The following is a 23,019-nucleotide window of genomic DNA, read 5'->3' on the forward strand; positions in this document are numbered from 1 at the left end:
CCAACACTGGATTATGGACCTGTAGCCATGGCAACCCCAAAACGACCACATCATGCAGATTATGCAACACCAAAAAGCGAATATCCTCCTGATGTGCAGGAGCCATGCACATGGTCAATTGAGTCCAGTACTGAGGTTTATTCTTGGCCAAAGGCGTAGCATCAATTCCTCTCAATGGAATAGGATACTGCAAGGGCTCCAAGAAAAAACCACAGCGCCTGGCAAACTCCAAGTCCATCAAATTCAGGGCAGCGCCTGAATCCACAAATGCCATAACAGAATAGGATGACAGAGAGCAAATCAGAGTAACGGACAAAAGAAATTTAGACTGTACCGTACCAATGGTGGCAGACCTAGCGAACCGCTTAGTGCGCTTAGGACAATTGGAGATAGCATGAGTGGATTCACCACAGTAAAAACACTGCCCATTCCGACGTCTGTGTTCTTGCCGTTCAGCTCTGGTCAAAGTCCTATCACACTGCATAGGCTCAGGCCTATGCTCAGAGAATACCGCCAAATGGTGCACAGCATTGTGCTCACGCAAGCGCCGATCGATCTGAATGGCCAAGGACATAGACTCATTCAGACCAGCAGGCGTGGGAAATCCCACCATGATATCCTTAAGGGCTTCAGAAAGACCCTTTCTGAAAATTCCTGCCAGGGCACATTCATTCCACTGAGTAAGCACAGACCACTTTCTAAACTTCTGACAGTACACCTCCGCTTCATCCTGACCCTGACACAAAGCCAGCAAGATTTTCTCTGCCTGATCCACTGAATTTGGTTCATCATAAAGCAATCCAAGCGCCAGAAAAAACGCATCAACATCACGCAATACAGGATCTCCTGGCGCAAGGGAAAATGCCCAGTCTTGAGGGTCACCACGCAACAAAGAAATAATGATTTTTACTTGTTGGACGGGGTCACCAGAGGAGCGGGGTTTCAAAGCTAGAAACAGTTTACAATTATTTTTGAAATTCAAGAACCTAGATCTATCCCCAGAAAACAAATCAGGAATAGGAATTCTAGGCTCTAACATCGGATTCTGAACCACAAAATCCTGAATGTTTTGTACCCTTGCAGTGAGATGATCCACACAAGAGGACAGACCTTGAATGTCCATATCTACACCTGTGTCCTGAACCACCCAAAGGTTTAGGGGAAAAGAAAGACAAAACACAGTGCAAAGAAAAAAAAATGGTCTCAGAACTTCTCTTATCCCTCTATTGAGATGCATTAATACTTTGGGCCAGCTGTACTGTTATGGACCTGGTGGTTAGGAGCACCCGGCACGACCTGATAGTTAAACTGACACAGGACAAGCTCTGGGATGTGGGAGCTCTGCTGACCGCAACCCCTAATCCTATCACAACAACTAGAAATAGCCGTGGAGCGTTCCTGACACTCCCTAGACGCCTCTTCACAGCCTAAGAGCTAGCTAGCCCTAGAGAAAGAAAATAAAGCCTACCTGCCTCAGAGAAATTCCCCAAAGGTAAAGGAAGCCCCCCACATATATTGACTGTGAGTTAAGATGAAGTCACAAACACAGAAATGAAACAGATTTTAGCAAAGGGAGGCCAGACTTACTGAGCAGACAGAGGATAGGAAAGGTATCTTTGTGTTCAGCACAAAAAACTACAAAAGACCACGCAGAGTGTGCAAAAAGACCTCCGCACCGACTAACGGTGCGGAGATGCCACTCTGCATCCCAGAGCTTCCAGCTAGCAAGGCAAAATCATGATATCCAGCTGGACAAGAAAACAATGAACAAATAATAACTATCAGGGACGTAGCTTCTGCTGGAGCAGACAGGTCACCAGAAAGATCCAAGAGCGAACTGAACCAATGCAGGAACATTGACAGCTGGCATGGAGTAACGATCTGAGTGGAGTTAAATAGAGCAGCCAACCAAAGGATAAACCACGTCACCTGTGTAAGGAACCTCAGAAGCAGCAGCTCCACTCACAGCCACCAGCGGGAGTCCATAGACAGAACTCGCCGAAGTACCATTCACGACCACAGGAAGGAGTTCGACAACAGAATTCACAACAGGACAGTATGCTATTTGGAGGAATCTTTGTTGGGGACCATTTTCCCATGTGTGTTATTTTGTCTTCTCGGGTAAACTTTCCTGATTTTGGTTTTAAATGTTGTTAAATTTAAAGTGTGTGGTCTAAGAACTTGTAATCAATAAAATTTGTTATATATTTGTTGATCCCCGCGTTCGTGCATGTTTCTTTTTCTTTGTTTGTTTGGTGTGCTTTGTGGTTACCTGACAGAAGAGATCTTCCCTTGCTTCCCAGCATGACATCATATTCCCAAAGAGGAAAGCAATGCCACTGTAACAGCCAAAATCCTGGGGTGTTACACCCCCCCCCATTAAATCCAGTACTCCCGGACTGGGAAAAGAAAAACAACAGTTACAGGTTAAGAAAGACATACAAAACATTTTGGGAAATGCATTTCAACAGGTTATAAAACTTTTGCTTCCCTTTATGGGAGGTAATTGATGCTTTTAACGATACAGCAAAATATTTACAACAACATAAATAACTTTTCAGAAATATAGAACTTTACTATACTATAGAACGACGACTACAATTGTGGCTATACCACTTTAAGACTCTCTGCAATAAATGTGCAAAACCTTCATCACTACTTTCACTATAATTCTCAACACTATCTGCATATTTGTCCTATCTCGCATACAAAACACTAGCTACTTCCCTTTCATGGTAACTTTTTTGACTGTATTAAACACTATCATTTCTTCAAAGTGCAACAAGTTTTAACGTTTTTTATATGGAGGCAGTGCATTTAATTGTGCAATTAATACTCAAGTCAATTCATAACATTTTTGAACAGCAGCAATGATGCGAGGGACCTGTTTCGTAAACCACCAAAGCAGGCTTGGGCAGGCTACAAGGCGTATTATCCAGACCCTGCTTTCGGCCACACCAAACAGGTTTTTCTTCAGGTCTTCTGTAAAACAAATCAACTTTTAAGGCAACATTAGAAACAGTTTCTTTAAAGGTTCTTTTTAAAACCAGTAGAAAGCAACTAAAGAGGCGCCAACTACTTACAGGAAAGTTTTTGGATCATATATTGTCCATGACCTCATTGTCTCTTTTAAACAAATGAACGTTTAAACTTTGGCAGTCTTTTCAACTTTCAGAATCATTATTCTCTTACTCCTTCAAAGGTAGTTTTCGTGGTCCATGACCTCTTGGCCTGGAAACTTTATGTTCCTGTGGATTAAACAAAGCCAGTCCCATTGCAGACGTTTGAGTGGCCTGTGTTTTCCTGGGCTGTTTAACTATGGTGGCTTTGCATTTGCGAATGTTAAGGGCATACCAGCCTCTTTCTCCCTGGTGCCATGTGTAAGACACCCGGTTTCCTGGTTGCAGGTTCGTGTAAGGGTGCCCTTCCTGAAGATGTGACTCCACGTCACGGCATGTCACAAATAAGTCTTTTTTATTCTGGGCTCTCTAATGAACCCCCATCCTTTTCTGTTGTCAAAAGAGACCATGGTCCCTGGTCAATGGGCCTGCACTGGCAGACCCCGGTCTTTATTGCTAAATCACGTTCTTCCAGCTCCCTTTGCCACAGTTTACTCTCCTGTCTCTCTGTGTCCAGCTCTAGGAGTTGTTGTCAGCATCTTTCCTCCCTGCTAAGGATGTTTTCCTGGGCTTCTTCCCCGCAGGTCTGCTTTACACACCCTGTTGTGCTTGCCTGTGATGTCGGTATAGGCAGCAGTAGATCAGCTAATTTGCCCCGATGTCTGTCATCCGGTCCCAGACTATGTGACATAGCAGCTGGCCTGGTTTTGGGGCTGGAGGGGGTTCAAATGGCCCTTGCAGGGTGTCCTCCAATACCGGGGTAGTAGACATAGCTGATGTTCCGGTACCGGTCATCTCAGTAGGTGTTCCAGAGGTCGAGGCCACATGTTGCAACGCTGTCTGCCGTCCGGTCACCCCCTCCATCAGACTCTCCTTCCATTTGGTCATAGTCACTTCCTGCAGCCGCAGCATCTGTCACATTACCTCCTTCACCTCCTGGTTAAGCAGCTCCGGGTTCACAGTCGGCTGCAGATCAGGGTTCTATCTCCCCAAGCCGGGGGAGCCTGCTACATTAACCTCGCACTCCGGCATCCTGAATCCTCCATGCGCCGCGATGTCGCCCAGGTGCTTCGCTGCCATGTTTGCAGCTCATCTCCCTGCACACCGCTCCGCATGCTCCTTCCACTCTGCAGACTTCCTTTGTCGAACCCTCTTCCGGGGGTGGTACTTCTATTTCTTGCTGTTTCTGCCATCTCTAATCAGGAGGCGGAGTTCTCTGTTTGAAGGAAACCTCCATCTCACATAACAGTGTTGGCGGGGGACAGGCATGATCTTCGCGCCGCTCTGCTGGGCCCATCCATGATGATATGCCCTTCTTCTCCTGCGCTCCTTGTGGCACTATAATGGCAGCAATAATGGCCACAATTTACAGTTAACAGTCTCTCAGCACAACACAGTCTCTTAGGCACACATGACCCGATTCTCAGGGTCGGTCCATCCTGTTCGTGACGCCAAGTTGAGTCACATGCTAGGGCCTTGGGGTCATCGGTATCGAATCCGGTACTCAAAGGGGATGTCACGGTGGCGGCGACCCAATCCATGGCCCTGGGTGCCCAAGCTAAATGGATTGTCCTTAAAGGAGTTGTAATAAAGTTTTTTTTTGTGACGCCATCTGTGGTATTCGGTCAGTACGGACCGATGCTGTTTAAAGGGGTCCTCTGGGGTGATGTTATGGCAGCTAAGATGGTATAACTTCCCACAGGTGAAGTAGGTCCCCAGGGCTCCTGGTGTGTAGGTGAAGATGGTGGGTGGTGCAGTAAGAAATGGAGGACATAGGTGTGCAGTCTCTTTATCTGCTTTACTGAAATATTCAGGCAGACACAGTCCAGGACACCAGATCACAGGTACAGGTAGTGTCCGGCCAGCTTGGAAGCAAGATCAGAGTCCCCTTTACTAGGTGGCGATAGAAGCCTCCCTACCAGTGCTTTGTTGTAATCCCTTGCTGCCTGTGGCTTCAGTTTTCTTTGTCTTCCATAAAAGTGGGACTCAAACCCGTATGACAGGTGACTCGAGCCGTTTCACAGGGTCTCTATCACGACCTGAGCTCTATGTGTCACTGTGCACTGTCTCCTGGGCATTAGGGCGGACAGATTACATGTAATAATCCAGCTGTCTTGCCAGGTTCTGCTGTGCCTCCTAGAGTCTGGTACAACCTTGGTCTTCCGGCTATCAGGAATCTGCACTCCACAGGGAGATAGCCCATACACTGCTGTCCTCCCCTGGTGTTTCTCTTCTGCACTTTGCTCTCCTGCATGCTCAAAATGCGCTGTTCTTCCTTCTTTGTTTCCCTGTCCAGGAGCTGCAGCACCTCTGGCTGCATGGCCCCTCACACGTCTCTTTTCTTTCCTCTTTCCACCAGGAGCTGCAGACCCCCATGTTTGCTCAGCTATTCTCCTATCGTACCAGCTCCGCCTCAGCTGAAGTTCAATGACAAGCTCCTCTCTGACTTTCTCCAACTTTCCTTCCAGCCTCAGACTGCTCTAGTCTACTGTCAGGCCTTCTCTCTCCTCCTACTTTCTCTGCTCTGTCCCTCTGACAGACCGACTGCCTTCCTTCCAAGACAGAATATATATATATAGGGGAGTTCCCCTGAAAACCAGGTTCACAGCTCCCCCTTCTGGCCCAGAGTGTGAACATGTTGTGCGCTTTGTGGTTACCTGACAGAGAGATCTTCCCTTGCTTCCAAGCATGACATCACTCTCCCCGTGAGGAAAGCAATGCCACTGTAACAGGCTGGACCTTGAGATGTTACATCTGATTATAATCCATATATGTCCCACAATGTGATCCAACTCTGCTACATCTGGATTGCATGGCTAAGCATGAGAACTCAGATTCAGTGCATAGCGGTAATGTCAGTGAAGTCACCGGAGTTCATCGACTATGAACTATAAGAACCTCACTGAAGTCACCACAGCTGAGTTCTCACGATCAGCTCAGTGTCTACTGAATTCACATATGTGTAGTCGTGTCATGACACTGCTCAACCATGAAATCCAGATACAGCATCTTTGCATCGCATTGTGGGACATACACGCCTTGTGCAGGCATGTACTACGGAGGACAGAGAATGAACTTGAATCCAATATTGCAGCCAGCATGCAGCCAGCAGGTAAGGAAAGGGTGAATCAAACACCCGAAAACCCCGCCTCTATGGCTGAAAATTGTTCCCTCCAAATTCAGGTGACAGAGTCCCTTTAAATTTTTGCGCCAGAAGCAGTGTGAAAGACAGGTGGAAAGCATGCCAAGACGCATGAAAGCTGTGATTAAAATTCATGGTAACTCCACAAAATCTTGATTTCTGAACCCATCCTGAGTTAAAAACATTAGTATTGTTGTTACTAAATGATTATAATCTTGTTTTCTTTGCCTTATTTGAGGTCTGAAAACATTGTTTTTTTAACTTTTGACCATATCTCCTTTTCAGAAAAAAAAATTAGAAATTTATTGCTTGGAACTTCGGAGACATGTTGTCAGACGTTTATTGAATAAATGAACAATTTACATTTTACTCAAAAATATACAGTACCTAAACTTTGCAGTGGTCTCTTAATTTTTGCCAGAGCTGTACGCCTTTTCTGGGCAGCTGCAGACTGAAATTTTTAGGCTGGGAGGGGCAAAATTCCTTGGGCTCGTTCTAGCCTGAGAATTTCAGTTCCGGCCCAAATACACAAGAGAGACCGTTAGCCTGGGGTTCCAGCCCAGATACGCAGGAGAGACCATTAGCCTGGCTCACCACCCTACACTAGCATTCACACAGGCAATACATTTTGGACCAAATAGGCCCACTTTTATTGCTTTCATAAAATTACAAGGGATTCAAAACCAAAGACAGCCTTTTGTGCGCACAGATGTATCACAGCAAATACACCAGTCATTTAGCAAGGCACATATATGTTAATGTGTAGTGTGAGCTCACCCGAACAGATTACAGCTTTTCCCAGAGTGAATTTCATACACAGAAGAGGCATGATCCAACCAGCATCGGTATCTCCTTCAGCCTGAGCTCCAGCAGCTTATAGCGCCAAAACAAAAGTGTTCAACTCCGGACAAAGTTCTCACTGAACAGACGGTTCTCTGCAGCGCCAAAATACAGATTGCTCAGCTTTCCTAGCTGATATAGGCAGTTTCCATTCAGAGAGAGATTCTAGCATGTCTTTCTTCCAGCCATAAAAGACATTTTGGCTGGTCACTCACCAGCAGCACATTCGAAACTCCATTCTGCTCATTCAGTAGACTGACGCTCCTTGTGAACATAGGCTCTGGTTCTATTAAAAAGCTAGGCAGGTGCATTTTATCAAATCCTGCAAATGTAGGACTTAACCCTATCTTACCTGACTCTGCTAAAGTTCATAAAAATATTGTTTGTCTGTGAATTTTTAAAAAGCTGTATGCAGAAAAATAAACTTAGCAATCCAGTCAATTTAGCAACCATCAAATGTCAACTGAGCAACCCTGCCACTGTCTGCAGCCTTCAGCTCATCCCAGTGCCATTTTGGCTCTGCACTGCTCCACTCCTGTGCTGCCACTTCTGACTGACCAGAAGTCAGAGGTAACAGTCATAATCTGTCAATGCAAATCTAAGGCTATGTGCACACGTAGGAAATGTGGTGCAGAATTTTCTGTACTAAATCTGCATCTCCTGGCAGAATCTGCAGGTGCAGATTTTCTGCAGTTTTTGTGCGTTTTTGGTGCAGTTTTTGGGCAGATTTTACTACTGCAGATCTTTATCATGGAGGGGTGCAGAAACACAGCAGAACTGCACAAAAGAAGCGACATGCACTTCTTTGAAATCTGCAGCGTTTTTGCGCAGATTTTTCTGCACCATGTGCACAGCTTTTTTTTCACATTGATTTACATTGCAATGTAAATCACAGTGCAGTTTTGCAGCGTTTCTGCAACAGAAAAATCTGTTGCAGTTCTGCACTAATACTGCACAAAATCTGCATCGTGTGCACATACCCTAAAAGAGTCTCATTCTTGCCTCATTCTGGCTCTCATAGACTTGTATTGAGCAGTGCCTTCTGAACTGCTCAGCAAGCATTGGAGCGATATGACCTGCAGAAGACCTACTGAAGTGCCGCCGATAACAGATGAAGAAGGTGGCTAGTATGTGTAACATTAAGTATAGGGAATTTAGATTAATAAGTGCTCTCAGTAAATAAAAAAACTCAACAGGTCCGTCATATGACGCTCGTTTACTTTGATGTAGGGTCACAAGGCAAGTTGAATTACTCATTATTAATCATCTGTCTAATAGCCCCTGATAAAGGCTTGTGCTGACCCAGCAGAATTAAACTATGGGTAAGATTATTAATATTTATTATTATAGCGCCATTTATTTAATGGCACTTTACATGTGAGGAGGGGTATACATAATAAAAAAACAAGTACAATAATCTTAATCAATACAAATCATGACTGGTACATGAGGAGAGATTACCCTGCCCACGAGGGCTCACAATCTACAAGGGATGGGTGACAATACAGTAGGCGAGGGTAGAGCTGGTTGTGCAGCAGTTTGGTCTATCGGTGGTTACTGCAGGTTGTAGGCTTGTAGGAAGGTTTGAAGGTTTCCATGGTAGGCGAGAGTCTGATATGTTGGGGTAGAGAGTTCCAGAGTACAGGGGATGCGCGGGAGAAATCTTGTATGTAATTGTGGGAAGAGGAGATAATGGGGGAATATAGAAGAAGATCTTGTGAGGATCAGAGGTTGCGTGCAGCTAAGTACCGGGAGACGAGGTCACAGATGTATGTAGGAGACAGGTTGTGGATGGCTTTGTATGCCATGGTTAGGGTTTTGAACTGTAGTCTTTGGGTAATGGGGAGCTTGTGCAGGGATTGACAGAGGGGAGAGGCTGGGGAATAGTGGGGGGACAGGTGGATTAGTCGGGCAGCAGAGTTTAGAATAGATTGGTGGGGTACGAGAGTGATAGAGGGGAGGCCACAGAGCAGGAGGTTGCAGTAGTCAAGGCGGGAGATGATGAGGGCATGGACTAGCGTTTTTGCAGATTCTTGGTTGAGGAATGTACAGATCCGGGAAATATTTTTAAGTTGAAGTCAGCAGGAAGTGGAAAGGGCTTGGATATGTGGTTTGAAGGAGAGATCAATGTCAAGAATTACACTGAGGCAGCGAGCTTGTGGGACTGGGGAGAGGGGCAGCCATTTACTTTAATGGATAGGTCTGTTGGGGAGTCAAGTGAGATGGGGGAAAGATGATGAGTTCTGGTTTGTCCATATTAAGTTTTAGAAATCTAGGGGAGAATAAGGATGAAATAGACAGACATTGAGGGATTCTGGTTAGTAGGGTGGTGATATCTGGTCCAGAGATGTAGATCTGTATGTCGACAGCATAGAGATGATACTGAAAGCCATCAATTTCTATGAGCTATCCAAGGCCGAAGGTGTAAATGGAGAAGAGCAGGGGCCCTAGGACTGAACCTTGCGGGACTCCGACAGATAGGGGAAGAGTTGAGGAGGTGGTGTGCGAGTGGGAGACGCTGAATGTCCGGTCTGTTAGGTATGACGTGATCTTAGATAAGGCCTAATCAGTGATGCCAAAAGATGAAAGGGTCTGTAGTTATAGGGAATGGTCCACTGTGTCAAAGGCAGACAACAGGTCCAGGAGGAATAGGACAGAGTAGTGTCGCTTGGCCTTTGCGGTTAATAGGTCATTGGTGACCTTAGTTAGGGCAGTTTTAGTGGAGTGGTTAGACCAGAAGCCAGATTGTAAGCCGTTGAAGTGGGAGGAAGAAGAGAGGTAAGAGAACAGTTCAAGATGGAGGTGTTGTTCCAGTAGTTTTGAGGCATAGGGAGAAGTGATATAGGGCGATAGCTAGATACAGAGGATGCGTCAAGAGTGGACTTTTTGACTATAGGTGTGATTGAGGCATGTTTAAAGCTTGAGGGGAAGACACCAGTTGTTAGTGATAGGTTGAAGAGATGGGTTAGGGTTGAGATGAAGACTGTGGTGATGTTTAGGATGAAGCAGGATGGGATCAGGTCAAGTGCACAGGTGGTGAGATGCAATCTTGAGAGTGGAGAGTCAATTTTCTGTAATGGTGGAGAAATTTGTTTTGGAGGAGGAGGGCTGAACAGTTAGGAGAAAGGGCTCTGGGGGTTGTTGACCAAAACTGTCTCTCATATTATCAATCTTCTGCTTGAGAAATGAGGCAAAGTCTTCGGCGGAGATGAGTGGAAAGGGAGGGGGTGCTGGGGGACGCTGGAGAGAATTGAAATTGTTGAATAACTGTTTAGGGTTGTGAGACAGGGAGAATATGAGAGTTGAGAGGTAGGTTTGTTTTGCTGCAGTGAGTGAGGCCTTGAAAGTACTGAGGGACTGTTTAAATGCGATGAAGTGCTCGTTGGAGTGGGATCTTTTCCATCTCCGACAAGCAGCCCTGGAAGCTTGCCTCAGTTCTTTGGTCAGGCTGGTGTGCCACGGCTGTCTGTTGATTTTGCAAGCTTTGGTATGTGTGAGAGGGGCAACCAATTCCAGAGCTACAGCTATTGTGCTGTTATATAAAGCGGCAGCGGCATCCGCATTGTGTAGCGAACTTATGCCTGTAAGAGAGAGAAGGGATTCAGACAGTGAGTGTAGATTGAGGTTTTTAAGATTTCTGCTAGGGTGTGTAAGTTTGTGGGGTGTGGATTGTGGACAACGAGTGGAGAAGGAAGAAAATGCGAGTAGGTTGTGGTCCAAAAGAGGGAGAGGTGAGTTAGAAAGGTTAGATAGGGAGCAGAGGCGGGTGAGGTCCAATGTGTGGCCATCTTTGTGAGTGGCTGCAGAAGACCATTGTGTGAGGTCGAAGGAGGAAGTGAGAGATAGTAGCTTAGTGGCAGCTGAGAGGGAAGTGTCAATGGGAATATTGATGATGATAAAGGGGATGTCCAGAAAGGAAATTAAGTAGCCAGGTAATAACGTGGTGAAAGAAGGTGGTGGTTGACCTTTTGGTGCGGTAAATGATAGCCAGTTGGAGTTTAGAGGGGGAATAGATGCCCACAGAGTGCACCTCAAAGGAAGGGAGGGTAACAGAGGGTGGCAATGAGATTGGTGTGAATGAGCAGTTATCTGACAGGAGAAAACCAACTCCTCCCCCATGCTTGCTGCTGGTACCATGGGTGTGGGAAAGGTGGAATCCACCATACGAGAGTGCAGCAGGTGAGGCTGTGTCAGGGTGGTAAGATTTTTTTTATGATTGACTGCACTATATAATACCACTTTACTTATATTGATTCTTTTTATTCAACTGTTGTAGGTGATCTTTTTGTTATTTTCACTTTATCATATTCATTGCCTGGCCATCTTTTCCATCATAGTACCTTTCCAATTTTGTATCTGAATTTGATATACAAGTCTTACTATCATCCATTTGCATTCTACGTCTGTGCTTTGTCGCCCTCTCGTGTTGCTCTTATATTTTAGACTTTTCCTTTACTCCTCTCTGTGTTATATATTCAATAAAATGTATGTATTTTTTTTTTTTGCTTTGGCTGCACTATATTTGTAGCCTTTTTTCTAACAGCTGCAGGTAGACTGGAGCTCCATCTGTGAGAGTTAAATAGAAAAAATATGCAGACACCAAACATGCATAGTTATACTGACCTGGAAAATCATTTTGCCAGGTCAGCTGTACTGAATAGTGAACATGGCAAATAAAATAAACTATTGCAGAATTGCCCTTTTTTCAGTATTTCGTAACACTTGCAATTTGTTTTCCACTTTTCAATCACATGATGAAATGAATGATGTCATTCAAAAGGACAACTTATCCTGCAAAAAATAAGCCTTTATATGGTTATGTGGATGGAACAATAAAAAAGTTATAGCTCTTAGAAAAAATGAGGAAAAAACTAATGCAAAAATGGAAAATCATCCCATCAGGAAAGAGTTGGTCAAGAACAAGATTACAGTTCTTGATATATAACTTCATTGTGTATCCGTTTAAGGCCAGGGTCACACTTGCGATAGCAATGCGAGAAACTCACTTGAGTCTCTTGCTTCAATACCCGAAACTGCCGCCGGCACTCGGGACCAGAGCGTTCAGCTGCATAGAAATACATGCAACCGCACACTTTGGTCCCGAGTGCCGGCGGCAGTGCTGGGTATTGATACAAGAGACTCACGCGAGTTTCTCGCATTGCTCTCGCAAGTGTGGCCCCAGCCTAAAATTGCTAAACCTTGGTTTGGCTGGGAATCATGTTACTATTTTGCACTAATTTTATGAATAATCCTAGTGTACAACAGTAGCAAAAGAGTCTAAGAAAAATCAAGATATAAAATGTACGTATGCTTTGTTTAGGACCTGCCGGAGAGCCAGGGACTCCAGGAATAAGAGGCAGTTTCGGACCACCTGGAAAAGAAGGGCCTAGAGGAAATACTGGATTTACCGGTACAATAATCTTTCAAAATATTTTTCCAATGTACAGGTGCTTCTCAGAAAATTAGAATATCATCAAAAAGTTAACTTATTTCATTTCATCAATACTAAAAGTGAAACTCATATATTAAATATACAACCTTATTCTTCATGTACCATATTCAAACACAAGGCGCAAGAAAAAATCTCTGGAAGTTGACTCAAAATTAGTTATTTTAAAACTACAACAATTTATTAACTTATTCAAGACATGATAAAAAAATGTTCAGGACTATGGTAAATACTGGAAAAACAGAGGTTGAAAGAAGGATCACTACTATCATACATGGCAAAAAATTTCAAATATCAGAGCATAACACCAAATGGCAACCAATTAAGAAATGGCAAATTATATTAATAAATTAAATAATAAATACTCATATCAAAATATTAATTAAAGTGCATAGTCACACGCCCCCCGAAGAAGCAGGGTGGCGAAACGTGCGCGTCGAGGCGAGAGGCTTAGGTCCTAATACCAACACACTCAGCAGACTTTGATTCTTACAGGTAATTACGGTATTTGCGGTGTTTAAAAATTCCATTCACTGATCATATCGGCCACTTGTATTTCCTACTTTGCAGGACACAATCTGGTTTGATTTATAAACAGCAACATGTATTTATTTTGACTGGACACGGCACCTTATAATATATGTATATGGAGCGCCCCCAGACGCAGGGCCGCGGGTTACTCGGTACCGGTCCTCTTTGGCTCAGTTCTGGGGTTGTCACGGTGGCTGGACCCGGCCCGTGACCCTGCTAAGGGGCGTCCAATGAAAGGTGGTGGTGCGTGGTGCAAGGTGCGAGGAATAACGAGGACACAGGGTTACAGTCTCTTTACCTTTTACTGAAGGTTTCAGGATCCTCAATCCAGAGTACTGTCAACAGGGCTGTCTGAGACCGGCTGGTCCGAAGGCACATCCAGAGTTCCCTTTGCAGGTGGAAATCAGTGCCTACCACTAGCGTCTGTGTATTGTAGTTCTTCCCTGCTGGGCATTCGGGATAGTCCTCACAACTTCTGTTCTCATTCTTTCTAGATCTTTCTCTCTCCGTCCCCCAGGTTTGTTATGGCTAGGACACACCTTTATGACAGGTAGGCCTGGAGTTATTCTGGGACCCTAGAGGCGCCCCTCTCCCACGATTGCCTCCTATGTCTTTCTTAGGTAGACAGCCAACCTGTAATTAACTGTCCTGCCGCTGTTTGAAGTAATTCGTGGAGACTGTTACTTCCTCGGTGCTCCGGCCACCGGCTGCGCGCCTCAGTAGGATGTTGCCGATCTCCGGGCACGACTCCTACTGGCTCTCCTTTTTACTTGATCTCTTTTCTCACTGTCCACAATATCCTTCTCTTCGTGTCCTTTCTTTAGATACCGCCGCAAGGTAGTGCAGGCGCGGTTCCGTAAAAATCTGTCCTTTTGGCTAGGTACCTGCCAGATTCCCAATTCTGACAGGTCCTCCCTGGAGCTCTCCCAGGCTGCGTTATGTCTAACTTCCTGCCAAGCCCCTAGTTTTACTAGTGTGAGGAGTGACCTAATAAATAGTGCCTTTTGCTCCCGCTAGTGGCCGGAGTGTGAAGTGTAATGTGTGCTGTGATACCTGGTCAGAAGAACTCCTTTATTGCAATCAGACATAACATCACCCTCCTTAGCGGCAGAGCGACATTACTGCAATGACCAGGTCTCTGGGGCGCTGCATTCCCCCCGATTAAATCCAGTACTCCCGGACTGGGAAAAGAAGAATAACAATACATGTTAATAGAAAACACACAAAATTCTTATATACTATGAACAAATAAGTATAACAGTGCTTTCTGTTATGGAAGGTAAGGATGCTTGAACGTTGCAAAAGATTGGTCATGCACAATCCATGACTCCCAGTTCAGTAGGTGCAACCATAGAACAGCAGGGACCCTGGGTAAACAAAGGGGCCCCTGTGAAAGTTTTGGAGTGATTCACTGTCCACCACACCATTGTCCATTTTTAAACCTATAACACAGATATTTACACAAGCATTTTCAACCAAATAGCAACTATCGTTAATATCTCCAAGGTCTATAGAGAAGTGGAGTCTGATTCTTGGTGCTACGCGTAGACCTCCGCAGCGCAGGGGTTGCTACTGGCCTGACAGGACCCGCACGCTTGCTATCGCTAGTGTAGTGCACTGTCTTCTAGCTACACTTCTAGTGAGTCTGGGCAGCACTGGCATACTGGAGTCCTCAGTGCTGCCACTATTAGTGGTGGGCATGGCAGATTTACCGATGACAGAGGGAGGGCCCGCTGGTTCAACCGTTGGCATCGCATCTTCTGGTGGGGTCGGCTGCGCTTGCGGGTACAGATGCCCAGGCACCACATTTAGTTCTGGCGGTCTCAGTTGACGAAATGTTAAGTCAGGCACCACAATGGCCAGATTTATTTGAGTCCAGGACTGGTGAAAATCGCCAAGAACAGTGTGTATCATCTTCTCCTCTTCCACGGGCGGAGAAGTCCTGGGATCTGTTTCCCCATCTTTCAGCTTATCAGGGCATATTTTCAGGTGGTCTCTGGATATGGCCATTGAGGTCTCCCCTCCGTCTTTACTGATGAGACAGACCTTCGTATTGTCGAAATCGGAGGAGAGAATGGTATACGGTTCCACTTCCCATTGATCATCAAGCTTGTGTAGTCTCTTTCGTTTGAGTACCTGCTCACCAGGTGCCAATGGAGCCGCGGGAGCATACTGGTTGTAGTCCCTCTCTTGCTTCTGTCTGGCTTGAGCAAGACTCTTTTCCACACATTCCTGTACTTTGCGGTATCTCTGTTGCCTCTCGGTATCCCAATCCGCATCTGGCGATATATCTTCGGGGGTCAGGACCCCCATGTCCAGATCGACGGGTAACTTGCTAGACCTTCCTCGCATCAGGTATGCTGGGGTGCAGTTGGTGGAATTCACCGGGATGTGGTTGTACATATCTACCAAGTCTCGTAACTTTGTAGGCCACAAGTTCCGCTCCTCTACAGGTAAGGTCTTCAGTAAGTCGATCACCACTTGGTTCATCTTCTCACACATCCCATTGGTCTGTGGATGGTACGGCATGGTTCTGATCTTCTTACACCTGTACAAATTGCAGAACTCCTGGAACACCTCCGCTTCAAATGCTGGCCCCTGATCGGTCAACAGCTTCTCTGGGTACCCATGGGGTCGACAGAAGTACTGCTGGAAGGTTTTGGCAGCCGTCTTAGCCGTCAGATCTTTGACTGGTACGACTACCAGGAATCTGGAGTAGTGGTCCACAATGGTGAGAGCGTAGATATAACCTGACCGGCTAGGTGTTAGCTTTACATGATCCAGTCCGACCAACTCGAGCGGCCGTTTGGTGATGATGGGCTGCAAGGGAGCCCGTTGGCTGTCACGATCCTTCTGGCGTAGGCTACACCACACTCTCTACACCACTTCTCGATGGCTTTCTTCATGCCGCTCCAGAAGAACCTCCCACGAAGTAGCCTCTCCAGCTTCTTCCATCTGAAGTGTCCTGCCCCATCGTGGTATGCTCCCAGGACCATTGGCACATCTTGTCTGGGGACCACAATCTGCCACACCAATTCATGAGTGCGGGGGTCAATGCTCCTTTGGCACAGCTTGCCATCGTGAATAAACAGTTTGCCCCTCTCCTTCCACAACTGTAATGCCTCCGGTGGATCATCCGGGCCGGGATGCAAACCTGCCTGCGTCAGGAGCTCTTTCACCCGACGACCGCAGGGTCACCATCCTGGTTCTCTGTCCACCTGTGGTGGGGCAGGGGATTCATCGGGGTGCCCTGTTTTTTTCTGCGCCTGTTCTCCACCTGATGGGAACACTGAGTTGCCTAGGGACGATGGAAAGCGGGCAGCTCCACTTCTTTAAATGCTTCTGGATCTTCCTCCGTTTCGGGTAGGTGAGGCATTCGGGATAATGCATTGGCATTCGCATTCTTGTGCCCCGCCTGGTACTTGATGGTGAAGTCATAATTGGACAACCGGGCCATCCACCGCTGCTCCAAGGCGCTGAGTTTCGCTGTGTCCAAGTGTGTAAGTGGATTATTATCCGGCTACGCGCCTCAGTAGGATGTTGCCGATCTCGGGGCACGACTCCTACTGGCTCTCCTTTTTATGACACCTGGAGAACAAGGAGCCAAACGTAGAAAAAACATGAACACTTTATTAATGATTACAAAACATAAAAGTTAACAGGCAGTAATAGGTCAGGGTAAAAACGTTACCAGTAAACACATGAAGGGGAAAACCTCCTCCCCCAAACATCCCTCATGCACCGTGCATAGCCACCAAAAGGACAGAGTATGGTGTAAGCCCCACATAGATACCATATAGTAAAGCCTATGTCAACAGGGACGCACTGTGTGCCATAAATTGTCCATCCCACATATTGGGGTTTAGGAAGTGCACCCAATAAACAATGAGGGCAGATAGGTCAAAGAAACCAGTTGGCTTACCGCAGGAGGGATGAGGAGGGAAGGGCGCAGCCAGAGTGCTCACCTTGTAGCGAGCGTCTCCTCCCTGCAGGCCCCGGATCCAAAATGGCCGAGGGGCTACATCCGGGTCCTGCAGGGAAGTGGCTTACCAGCGCCTGCTCAGAACAAGCGCTGGTAAGCCTGCAGCCCTGCATGTCAGATCGCTGATCTGACACGGTGCTCTGCAAAGTGTCAGATCAGCGATCTGACCCTATAACATGATGCTTACCCCCGGGGGGCAATGTTATAAAGTAAAAAAAAAAATATTCACATGTGTAAAAAAATAAAAAATTCCTAAATATAGAAAAAAAAAACAATAAAAGTACACATATTTAGTATCGCCGCGTCCGTAATGACCCCACCTATAAAGCTGTCCCGCTAGTTAACCCCTTCATTGAATGCGGTAAAAAAAAAAGAAGCAAAAAACGCTTTATTATCATACCGCCGAACAAAAAGTGGAATAACATGCAATCAAAAAGACATATAAATAACCATGGTACCGCTGAAAACGACATCTTGTCCCACAAAAAACGAGCCGCCATACAGCATCATGAGCAATAAAATAAAAAAGTTATAGTCCTCAGAATAAAGCGATGCAAAAATAATTATTTTTTCTATAAAATAGTTTTTATCGTATAAAAGCGCCAAAACATCAAAAAATGATATAAATGAGGTATCGCTGTAATTGTACTGACCCAAAGAATAAATTGCTTTATCAATTTTACCAAACGCAGAACGGTATAAATGCCTCCCCCAAAAGAAGTTCATAAATAGCTGGTTTTTGGTCATTTTGCCTCACAAAAATCGGAATAAAAAGCGATGAAAATGTGTCACATGCCCGAAAATGTTACCAATAAAAACGTCAACTTGTCCCGCAAAAAACAAGACCTCACATCACTCTGTGGACCAAAATATGGAATAATTATAGCTCTCAAAATGTGGAGACACAAAAACTATTTTTTGCAATAAAAAGCGTCTTTTAGTGTGTGACGGCTGCCAATCATAAAAATCCGCAAAAAAAAATGCTATGAATAGTAAATCAAACCACCCTTCATCACCCCCTTAGTTAGGGAAAAATAATAAAATTAAAAAAATGTATTTATTTCCATTTTCACATTAGGGTTAGCGCTAGGGTTAGGACTAGGATTAGGGTTTCAGTTAGAATTTGGGGTTTCCACTGTTTAGGCACATCAGGGGCTCTCCAAACGCGACATGGCGTCCGATCTCAATTTCAGACAATTCTGCATTGTAAAACAGTGCTCCTTCCTTTCCAAGCTCTCCCGTGCGCCCAAACAGGGGTTTACCCCAACATATGGGGTATCAGCGTACTCAGGACAAATTGTACAACAACTTTTGGGGTCCAATTTCTCTTGTTACGCTTGGGAAAATAAAAATTTGGGGGGCTACAAAACCATTTTTGTGGGAAAAAATGATTTTTTATTTTCACAGCTCTGCGTTATAAACTGTAGTGAAACACTTGAAGGTTCAAAGTTCTCACAACACATCTAGATATGTTCCTTGGGGGGTCTAATTTCTAATATGGGTCACTTATGGCGAGTTTCTACTATTTAGTTACATCAGGTGCTCTGCAAATGCAACGTGACGCCTGCAGACCAATCCATCTAAGTCTGCATTCTAAATGGCGCTCCTTCCCTTCCGAGCTCTGCCATGCGCCCAAACGGTGGTTCCCCTCCACATATGGGGTATCAGCATACTCAAGACAAATTGGACAACAACTTTTGGGGTCCAATTTCTCCTGTTACCCTAATGAAAATACAAAACAGGGGGCTAAAATATAATTTTTGTGGAAAAAAAATGATTTTTTATTTTCACGGCTCTGCGTTATAAACTGTAGTGAAACACTTGGGGGTTCAAAGTTCTTACATTACATCTAGATAAGTTCCTTGGGGGGTCCAGTTTCCAATATTGGGTCACTTGTGGGGGATTTCTACTGTTTAGGTACATTAGGGGCTCTACAAACGCAATGTGACACCTGCAGACCATTTTATCTAAGTCTGCATTCCAAATGGTGCTCCTTCCCTTCCGAACTCTGCCATGCGCCCAAATGGTGGTTCCCCCCACATATGGGGTAACAGCGTACTCAGGTCAAATTGGACAACAACTTTTTGGGTCCAATTTCTCCTCTGACCCTTGGGAAACTACAAAACTGGGGGCTAAAAAATAATTTTTGTGGGAAAAAAATAATTTTTATTTTCACGACTCTGCGTTATAAACTGTAGTGAAACGCAGTTCAAAGTTCAAAGTTCTCACAAAACATTTAGATAAGTTCCTTAGGGGGTTTTCTTTCCAAAATGGTGTCACTTGTGGGGGGTTTCAATGTTTAGTCACATCTAGTGTTGAGCATTCCGATACCGCAAGTATCGGGGATCGGCCGATACTTGCGGTATCGGAATTCCGATACCGAGTTCCGATACTTTTGTGGTATCGGGAATCGGTATCGGATCCATATTAATGTGTAAAATAAAGAATTAAAATAAAAAATATTGATCTACTTACCTCTCCGGAGGCCCCTGGACATCACCGCTGGTAACCGGCAGCCTTCTTTGCTTAAAATGAGCGCGTTTAGAGCCTTCCATGACGTCACGGCTTCTGATTGGTCGCGTGCCGCTCATGTGACCGCCACGCGACCAATCACAAGCCGCGACGTCATTCTCAGGCCCTAAACTCCTCATTCTAGGAATTTAGGACCTGAGAATGACATCGCGGCTTGTGATTGGTCGCGTGGCGGTCACATGAGCGGCACACGACCAATCAGAAGCCGTGACGTCATGAAAGGCCCTAAACGCGCTCATTTTAAGCAAAGAAGGCTGCCGGTTACCAGCGGTGATGTCCAGGGGCCTCCAGAGAGGTAAGTATATCAATATTTTTTATTTTAATTCTTTATTTTACACATTAATATGGATTCCAGGGCCTGAAGGAGAGTTTCCTCTCCTTCAGACCCTGGGAACCATCAGGATACCTTCCAATACTTGTGTCCCATTGACTTGTATTGGTATCGGGTATCGGTATCGGCGATATCCGATACTTTTCGGGTATCGGCCGATACTACCTGATACCGATACTTTCAAGTATCGGACGGTATCGCTCAACACTAGTCACATCAGAGGCTCTCCAAATGCAACATGGTGTCCAATCTCAATTCCAGTCAATTTTGCATTGCAAAGTCAAATAGCACTCCTTCCCTTCCGAGCTCTGCCATGTGCCCAAACAGTGCTTTACCCCCACATATCGGGTATCTGCGTACTCAGGACAAATTACACAACAACTTTTGGGGTCCATTTTCTCCTGTTACCCTTGATAAAATAAAACAAATTGGAGCTGAAGTAATTTTTTTGTGAAAAAAAGTTATATGTTCATTTTTATTTAAACATTCCAAAATTTCCTGTGAAACACCTGAAGGGTTAATAAACTTCTTTAATGTGGTTTTGAGCACCTTGAGGAGTGCAGATTTTAGAATGTTGTCACACTTAGTCATATAGACCCCTCAAAATGACTTCAAATAAGATGTGATCCCTAAAAAAAATGGTGTTGTCCAAATGAGAAATTGCTGGTCAACTTTTAACCCTTATAACTCCCTAAAAAAAAAAAATTTCTGTTCCAAAATTGTGCTGATGTAAAGTTGACATGTGGGAAAAGTTACTTATTAAGTATTTTGTGTGACATATCTCTGTGATTTAAGGGCATACAAATTCAAATTTGGAACATTGCAAAATTTTCAAAATTTTCGCAAAATTTCCGTTTTTTTCACAAAGAAATGCAAGTCTTATCAAAGACATTTTACCACTATATTGAATTGCAATATGTAATGAGAAAACTCTCTCAGAATCATCAGGTTCCGATGAAGCATTCCAGAGTTATATCCTCATAAAGGGACAGTGGTCAGAATTGTAAAAATTGGCCCGGTCATTAACGTGCAAACCACCCTTGGGGCTTAAGGGGTTAATTTATCATTATAATTTGCCATTTGTAAATTGGTTGCCATTTGCTATTATGCTCTAATATTTGAAATTGTTTGCCATATATGATAGTAGTGATCCTTCTTTCAACCTCTGTTTTTCCAGTATTTACCATACTCCTGAACAATTTTTGTAATATCTTGAATAAATAAACTATTGTAGTTTTAAAAAAAAAATTATTTTGCGTCAACTTCCAGAGATTTTTTCTTGCACCTTGTGTTTGAATATGGTGCATGAAGAATAAGGTTATTTTGTTAAACTAGTAGGAAGTGTTGGCCCTCGCTTATGGGCATTCTTACTGATTGAGGATTTGTTGGTTTGATCATATATTATTTAGAATAATTATAAACAGTGTTTATTTCTAGTGTTTATTTCTGTTAATGTTGATGATTATTGCTTACAGCCAATGAAAATCCAAAAGTCAATATATTAGAATACTTTGTAATACCAGCTTGAAAAATGATTTTAAAATCTGAAATGTTGGCCTGCCTAAATGTAAGTTCAGTGTTATGAACAGGTGATTCAGAACCACAATGGACCTAGTGGTTAAGAGCACACAAGTGACCTGTTTAGTTACTAAATAGGACGAGCTCTGAGACGTGGGAACTCTGCTGACCGCAATCCCTGATCCTATCATACCACACTAAAGGTAGCCGTGGAGCGCTCCTGACCAGAACCTAGGCGCCTCGTCACAGCCTGAGAAACTAGCTAGCCCTGAAGATAGAAAAATAAGCCTACCTTGCCTCAGAGAAATTCCCCAAAGGAAAAGGCAGCCCCCCACATATAATTACTGTGAGTAAGATGAAAATACAAACACAGAGATGAAATAGATTTAGCAAAGTGAGGCCCGACTTACTGAATAGACCGAGGATAGGAAAGATAGCTTTGCGGTCAGCACAAAAACCTACAAATAACCACGCAGAGGGGACAAAAAGACCCTCCGCACCGACTAACGGTACGGAGGTGCTCCCTCTGTGTCTCAGAGCTTCCAGCAAGCAAGAAAAACCAATATAGCAAGCTGGACAGAAAATATAGGAAACAAAAGTAACATAAGCAAAACTTAGCTCATGCAAGGCAGACAGGCCAGAGGAACGATCCAGGAGATAGCAAGGCCAATACTGGAACATTGACTGGAGGCCAGGAACAAAGAACTAGGTGGAGTTAAGTAGAGCAGCACCTAACTACTTAACCTCGTCACCTGAGGAAGGAAACTCAGAAGCCGCAGCCCCACTCACATCCACCAGAGGAAGCTCATAGACAGAACCAGCCGAAGTACCACTCATGACCACAGGAGGGAGCTTGATCACAGAATTCACAACAGTTCAGTAAATGCACTCAATACTTGGTTGGGGCTCCATTTGCATCAATTATTGCAATAATGTGGTGTTGCATGAAGGCGATCAACCTGTGGCACTGCTGAGGTGTTATGGAAGCCCAGGTTTTTTTGGTAGCAGCCTTCAGCTCGTCTGCATTGTTGGGTCTGTTGTCTCTCTTCTTCCTCTTGACAATACCCCATAAATTCTCTATTGTGTTAAGGTCAGGCGTGTTTGCTGGCAAATCAAGAACAATGATACTGTTGTTTTTAAACCAGGTATTGGTACTTTTAGCAGTGTGGATGGAACAACCCATTGTCCTGGTTGTCACAGTGGCATTGCTTTCCTCATGGGGAGAGTGATGTCATGCTTGGAAGCGAAGGAAGATCTCTTTAATCAGGTAATCACAAAGCACAAAACATGTTCACACTCAAGGCCAGAAGGGGGAGCTCTAAACCCGGATTAAGGGGAACTTTCCTATTGATATATTCTGGCTTGGAGGGAAAGTGAGTTAGTTAGTGCCAGACAGCGGACTGGAGCAATCTGAGGCAGAAAGCAGTGTGAGGGGCCGTGCAGCCAGAGGTGCTGCAGCTCCTGGATATTGAGATACCAAAGGAAGAACAGTGTTTAGTGGGCATGCAGGAGAACGAAGCACAGGAGAGTGACTCCAAGGGAGCACAGCAGCGTTTGGGCTATCTCCCTGACCGA

The 23,019-nt window shown here is 44.8% G+C and overlaps 1 protein-coding gene across 1 annotated transcript in view; it reads left to right on the forward strand.

Moving 5' to 3' along the window:
- Window positions 1-23,019, forward strand: part of LOC138665537 (mannose-binding protein A-like) — a 278,073-nt gene that overhangs the window by 15,222 nt on the left and 239,832 nt on the right. The window contains exon 2 of the mRNA XM_069753118.1: window positions 12,422-12,511. Within this exon, the coding sequence (XP_069609219.1) occupies window positions 12,422-12,511 (90 nt within the window). The remainder of the gene's footprint in view (window positions 1-12,421; window positions 12,512-23,019) is intronic.

Source organism: Ranitomeya imitator, chromosome 2, assembly GCF_032444005.1.
Source record: "Ranitomeya imitator isolate aRanImi1 chromosome 2, aRanImi1.pri, whole genome shotgun sequence".
Taxonomy (NCBI): domain Eukaryota; kingdom Metazoa; phylum Chordata; class Amphibia; order Anura; family Dendrobatidae; genus Ranitomeya; species Ranitomeya imitator.